The sequence below is a fragment of the Acanthochromis polyacanthus genome, chromosome 10 (assembly GCF_021347895.1).
Source record: "Acanthochromis polyacanthus isolate Apoly-LR-REF ecotype Palm Island chromosome 10, KAUST_Apoly_ChrSc, whole genome shotgun sequence".
NCBI classification, from domain to species: domain Eukaryota; kingdom Metazoa; phylum Chordata; class Actinopteri; family Pomacentridae; genus Acanthochromis; species Acanthochromis polyacanthus.
In genome coordinates, this window is record NC_067122.1 from 21,071,409 (window position 1) to 21,078,183 (window position 6,775).

Consider the following 6,775-nt stretch of genomic DNA (forward strand, 5'->3'; position numbering starts at 1 on the left):
GAAGCAGATCAGCTTGTTATTGTTCCTCTTGTCACTCAGAGAATTTTTTGAGTCACATTTGTGTGTTTCCTGTGTGTCACTGACAGTTTTTAAAACTATAATTTGACCAGTAACACGCCTGCCACTATTGTTTGTGAATGCATGTGTTTATATTTAGATAATCTGAATACTGACGGCTTCTATTGATTAGAAAACAAGAGAAACAAAATGGCAGAAATGACTAGTCATTTTAATGTCAAAAATCTCAAAACACATACTTTACACTCACACTGAACTGGTCTCTATGTAACTGACAAACTGTAACAGTCCTACATGGCTACACACTCAATTTGGGTTTCTCATTGCTTAAGAAAGCTCACAGATTCACCAGACAAGGATTGTTGGGATGAAGGAAACACGAACAAACATTTTCAGGACAGAACAATCATTAATAAGATCCTAATTCACTTACTGTAGCTAAAATGTTTCTTTATCTTAGCTACAGTTGCAAAATATTCCAAAAAATGATGCAAATTGTAAAAACAAAATCATTCAGATCTGTGAGGGGAGCAGAACCTGCTATAGATGAGGCCTGCAGATGTGGAGTGAAAGGACATGTTTTTATAATCCCTCATTTGATGCTACCCCTCGTTTTGATTTTAGCTGGTGGAGTTTGAGAATACGGGTTCACTTCTTCTTGTTCACAATGTTGTTGCAGATCCAGTTCATGCCATCCTATGGGAGAAACGGAAAAAGAAACCATTTAATGCACTTTCATAGATGAGTTCAGACACTGTGAGGACAGAAAAACAGTCTGAGGCGTCAAACTAAGCAGGTGAAAAACATTATTGAAAGAATAAAGTTTCCAATAAAAGAGTTCGGACTGATTTTCAGTGCAATATTGTGCAGCAGGGGCATGTGGAGCACTTTTATGTGGCTAATTAGGTTCCAGCTGAAGGAGAAATCAATAAATCAGAGTTGGGTCTGACCTGTACTCCCTCCCCTGACACAGCTGAGCAGGCCTGAATCTGCCACTCGCGGTCCCGGTACGTATGCAGATTCAGTCCCTCTGCGATCTCACTGGCCGGAGATGCTGTGGCCAGATCCTGCTTATTGGCAAAGATGAGCACTGGAACGCCCTTTAAATTCTCCTCATCGATCAGCTCGGACAGCTCCTGCACATACGTACACAAGCAACTATTTGTGAGCTATTTTTCAAGCAAAATATGTTAATTCTTCTTTTGTTAATTTCGCTTAGTTTTTTTTTTTTGTCAGAATGCAGAAATTTGCAGTCTCACCAGACCCGTCTCCTCAAACCGCTTCTTGTCTGCGCTGTCGATGACATAAATCTAAAAGAACAAGCACAGTTCAATGGTATGATAGCAGACTTACTGAAAAATAAAAACTGAAAATTCATGGATGAGTTTGCATGGAAACCACTGAAGAAAATAGCGTTTTTTTGTAGCATAACAGCGCCCAAAAACTCAAAGCAGAAAAACAACAAAATTCACAGTTATCACATCCTTTCTAAGGCATCACATAACACTACAGTTTAAAATACATATCTGAAAACACAGTGATAGCACCTAACCTGGGCTTAAATGTGCTCTACTGCCCAAACATAGATCCATTTTGTACATAAAAAAAGCATCATAATTTATGTATTTTTTATGTTACGCTTCACTGTCAGGGGGAAATGTCAATTTGAGATGAACTGACTCACCAACAGGTCTGTGTTTTCCAGGTACTTTTTCCAGAAGGGCCTGATCTTCCTCTGCCCTCCAATGTCCCAAACGTTGAGCTTCATGCCATGAGAGGCGACGCTCTTTATGTTGAAGCCCTGAAGTGAAACACAAAGCTGGAGTCACTGCCCTTCAATTTAAAACTGTTCCGCTGCACCTGCAAAGTCTTGTAAACGAGGAAATTCATTATGCAGCAGGGTACTAGAACACAGCATTATGTATTAAATAATCACTGTTTGATTACTCCCTGTTGAAAACTGGTTACGTACCAGCAGGAGGGCTTTACGTGTTTCTAAGGACATGGTCAGTGTGTTAATCCGCAGACGTTTTTCATAACATAGCTCCTCTCGGTTTCAGCTGGCTAAGTTGTATAACAACTTTATCCTGAGGGGCAGCTGAGGCACAGATCTGAGGATAAGACTGGAAGGATCAAGTCAAGTGTTTGTGTTCAAGTGCCAAAACTGATTTATCTTTGTGGTGACCATTGGCATGTCACACCGGACCACATCCTCAGGAGCTGGCAGTTCATCGGCTGTTGTCTTGTCTTGTCATGGCAGAGTAATGCAAGGGTATTCGATTATGATATTAGAGGTTAGATATTTACATCAGAGCAAGGTGACAAAAATGGGACGTCGCCAGAATGCCGGGATCTTCTCAGAAAATGTGTCGAGAGCATGCAAATCAGCAGGGTCATGTAAGGTCGCAGTTTATCTCCAATTGAAAGGTTGCTTAACAGCATAATGGCGCGATGCGACATGCATTATCATTTCACTGACAAGTGGTTAGACGGTATGTCGTATAAGGCCAATCAATTCATTTCACAGTGTGTCAGAAAACCAAAGGTCGTCTGAATCCCATTACTGTGAGTGAGTGTGCGCTGGTCCAGCTGGTCTCACAAGATTAGACACAATCCTCCGGGTTATAATATCATGAAAAAAAGAGACTGCTTTCTGAAAAGCTACATTCAACCAACATAAATCCATTATCATAAAACTGTGTGTTTTTGCAAATAGCACCCAGCAGACAAATTACATTAATGTCTAAAGGATGGTAGCTTGTTTGTTAACAAAGAACTGATGGAATTTAGCTAGCAGAGCTGTTTTATCTGAAATACATTTAATAACGAACATCAGGTAATTATGCTGTAAAGGGGCTCAGCTGTTCATGGTGCGATGAATTCAATTAAAGACACAAAAACTTCATTTGCGAGTGTGTCGCGCAGTGTTTCTTATTATGCTGTGCAGCCTGCAAGCCTGCTTCACACATAACTTGCTCTCACCTGTGTCGGTGTGATAGTGTTTACGTCCTCAGAGGCGAGGCTTTTCAGTAATGTGGTCTTGCCAGCGTTGTCCAATCCCAGTAGCACTATCCTGACCTCCTGCTCTGTGGTTCCCTTCAGCTTCTCTATAACAGAGAGTAAGCCCTGCATAGAGGGGGAGGGCCAGGCAAAGAAACAAGGCAAAAATGTCAGTGTCAGGCCAATCATACAACTGAGTGCAGCATTCAAGGCATTTTTAACCGTTTTTGTATTAAATCTAGCTTGTGTTTCATTTGTCGGTGGTTTCGAACACAAAACATTCACATTTCACAGGAATAGCAAAAAGGCTTTTCCAGTCATGACTAGGATTAAATCAGGCAAGAGGATCATCCAGTTTTGACATTACATTACTGGAAAGCCACATGACTGAGAAAAAGAAAATGACCTCCTTTACTTTCCTCCAGGGTGTAATGTTGCTCTGACATGCTCTTGAAACATCCAATACCAAGAGGCAAATGAAAAGACACACAGCATTTCCACCTGAAAACTAATAAAATCTTCCTGACCTCTTTCTGACTGGAGGTCAAAATGCCCCTTACAGACGGCACCGCTGAGCATACATATGTGTGACCCTTTTGCTCCACCCTGCAGTCCAATCTCTGGAGCTACCGTACAACTACCACCCGCATTCTGTAAGAATTAATCTGTTGCTACATTTAGAGCCCCATTCATATATTAGTGCACTGGTTAATGTCATTAGTCTGCGAGGTTGCACAACCACAGAACGAGCACCAAGACTGCCAAGAAAAAAGCCACTACTTTAAATATCTGAAATAAGGCAACAGATACTAGTGATTAACTGCACACTGTCGAGTCTTATCATAGCAGCTATGCTGTATCACCACAACCAAAGGAACTCAGATAATCCGTCATGGCTGTGAGCTGCATCTACACACAGGTTTACTAGAAAATGCTTGATGGTTCACACTGTGTGAGTCATGACCACCTGTGGGAAATGATGTTGTATTATACACATGCTGAAGGTTCACATTTGGTTTTTTAAGTCTCGTTACTCCAGATCAGATCACTTACCTTTTGAGCTTCTCCCATGTTGGTGTGTTTCCTGTGGCTTGGCTGGAGGGCTGCAGCTACATTCTCCAGTGAAGCTCACACAGGCGTGTTAGCTATCCAGGTGACCCAGGTTAGCTATCCAGAAAAAGGAACCAGCTACCTCGGTCTTTTCTCGCTTCTTTCTCTATGAACTTGAGTGGGTTAAGTGCTACGTGTGTATGTGATTGTAATATCTACCTGGGCGTCAATTGCTCCTCAGTGTCAATGTAGAGTTAGCAAGCAGGAAGAGGGGGAGGGTGGTTGGGACTGGGATTAGGAGGCCAGAATTAGCCCTAGTCATCCATGCAAAGGCCACCCCATCCACCCTCCCCCTCCTTCCTCTGTCCGTCCCTCCATCTCCACTTTGCAGTGGCTTTACCTGGATTATCCCTTAGCCACCTGCCATAGGAGGAAGCAGAATACAGTCCTTCCTGACCCACTCACACACACGGAAAAAAAAAGTTTCTGCCATATGGCTGAAGGAAAAATATGCTGCTAATGCAGAAAAACAAAGACACTCGGGGCAGTGTGAGCACTAGCAGCATGCGTGCGCTTAACACATAAACTTGAAAGGATTATACAATGTTGTTGCACCAGGGAACTTAATATTCCTGTGTTCATAAGTCAAGTCTCAAATCCCACATACATCCCCCTCTACGAGAGGAGTGGATTGCATTATCGTCCCATATATCCATTACATGGCAGCCACCGTAAAGCTGCTCTGTGTGGTGTGCGCTCCTGTGAGCAGAGCATTCAGCAGGATTAGTGTGAGCACGGCTATCCTGCGTCTGGATTAAAACATTTCTAGGCTCTTTTTCTCAACTGAACAGGCTAACGTGACTGCTGAGTTACATCACAAATTCACCCTGCTCTGGAAAAGGCCCACTCATGGGCTTGTAACCACATCTTATCACACACGCTTAGCCTCAAAGTCAGAGATTGAAGAGTCTTTATTTCTGTATTAAATACTACAACTGTGGATTAGGAAATAAGGTTAATATCCATTACATATAAATATGACCGATAGTTGCTTATTCAGGAGCCTCTTGGAGTAAAGGTCTGTCCAGTCTGCGTCCTCTGCTGCATCCTTTCTCTGTGTTGAGCTGCAGAGGAGGAAGGATGGGGGTTCATCATAATCATTACTACCACTTTCATGTGTATATGAGAACATGTTTCTGCAGTTTGCAATCAGTTAGCTTAGTTTAGTTTAGCTTCATTCCCAAGGTAATGGAATTCATCTACTAGCAACTCTAAAGTTCTTTATTTATCACATCATATAATTTATGTTTAATCCAGATTGGTACAATGGCAGTTTATCACAGTGACAGCCAAGATAACTGGCTTTTGTGTCCAGTTTTACGTTGAATGTCCAGACATGAGAGTGTCTCATCTTGCTTTACATTTTGCAAGAAAGCAAATAAATGATTTACACGTCGTCATAATATTCAAATATACATTTTTTTCATGCTGCTAATTGTACAGTAGGTGGCTTTTATTACATCAGTACAGAGGTAGCTGTTTTCCCTTTTTCCAGCCTGTGTGCTAAACTATGCAAAGTGGCTGCTGACTATGACCTTACAGAGGCTACATCAGTCCATTAAATAAGGCTGGTCATCTAAATCTTTGCATGAAAGCAAATACACACATTTCTCAAAATGCTTTGAGGTATTTGAAATGTGTTATTTATATACTAAGATGTAACATAAACCTAGAGTACATAGATCAAGAAAATATTTGAGGTGCTTTATTTATTTTCCTTCACTTTTTGTTGCCAACTGGCACAAACACTCTAGTCTGAGCTCTTACTGTTTTCTCTTGTCAACTTGAACCTCATAGCCAGCCCCATAATCAAGATCAGGGCCACAGCTGAAACACCGCAGATGACCCAGATGACCCAGATGACCTCAGTTTCGTCTGGACGAAAGCACAGACAATTACAGAGACAAAAGCACAGACCGGCAGTGACGACAGATAATCTGAAAGGCTGACAAAGTGTTTAAACACTTCATTATTTAAATTAAAATCCATGTAATGTTATTGATTTTGTATGTTCCTTTAAAAAAAATGTAAAATGCACAATATTCAGACCTGTGGTTAATGAGTTGAAATTCAGAGTAGGAACAGCAAAGAAATGTGTACTTACCGGGTATAGTGACATCATGTGGCGAAGACTTGCAAAAACCACACGGGCTCGTCACAGAACAGGAGTATTTGCCTGCATTATGTGAAAGCACTCTTTTGACACTGAATGTACTTTTATTTTGTCCTTTAAGTTCTTCCGTATTCTTGTACCACTTAAACTTCACAGTCAGATTGGAAAGGTTATGGATGCAGGTAAGACTGATGTCCTCGCCCTTCTGTACAGTGACTCTTGAGCTGTTGACACACACCTTCAAGTCTGATGGGCAGACTAAACATTTAATGGGAGGGAAGCAGCAGTGATAGTGTTAGTTAAACAGATGTGCTCCAGTGCATTACCACAGACAAAGACATTTTTTAAAAGTTACCACTTCTGCAGTTTGGTGGAATATTTGTTAATGCTCCTGGAGAAAATGGTATACACGCAGAAAAACGACTGCTGTCACACAACATACATGACTCATCCAAGGTATTCATACATTTGTTTCGAAGATGAAAGGAAGCATGCATGATTCTGACAGCATAAAATCCATTATAACTTATTCTA

At 41.3% G+C, this 6,775-nt stretch overlaps 1 protein-coding gene and 1 long non-coding RNA gene across 2 annotated transcripts; both read right to left on the reverse strand.

Moving 5' to 3' along the window:
- Nucleotides 1-208: 208 nt before the first annotated feature.
- Nucleotides 209-4,389, reverse strand: arl3l1 (ADP ribosylation factor like GTPase 3, like 1). The gene is made up of 6 exons (XM_022189484.2): nt 4,072-4,389; nt 3,001-3,144; nt 1,703-1,819; nt 1,278-1,328; nt 969-1,154; nt 209-714 (listed from the first exon to the last, which is right to left on the reverse strand). The coding sequence occupies exons 1-6, from the start codon at nt 4,087-4,089 to the stop codon at nt 667-669; spliced, it is 564 nt and encodes a 187-aa protein (XP_022045176.1). The 5' UTR covers nt 4,090-4,389; the 3' UTR covers nt 209-666.
- Nucleotides 4,390-4,732: 343 nt separating this feature from the next.
- On the reverse strand, nt 4,733-6,574 carry LOC127535899 (uncharacterized). Its single transcript, XR_007944782.1, has 3 exons — nt 6,233-6,574; nt 5,896-6,003; nt 4,733-5,192 (listed from the first exon to the last, which is right to left on the reverse strand). It is a non-coding gene; the product is annotated as an uncharacterized LOC127535899 (long non-coding RNA).
- Between the last annotated feature and the right edge of the window lie 201 nt (nt 6,575-6,775).

Coding starts and splice junctions, on each gene's coding strand:
- arl3l1 (XM_022189484.2), bottom strand. Junction 1,329..1,702: donor TGGAAAACACAGACCTGTTG/GTGAGTCAGTTC, acceptor TTGTTCTTTTAG/ATTTATGTCATCGACAGCGC. Junction 1,155..1,277: donor GGTTTGAGGAGACGGGTCTG/GTGAGACTGCAA, acceptor ACGTATGTGCAG/GAGCTGTCCGAGCTGATCGA.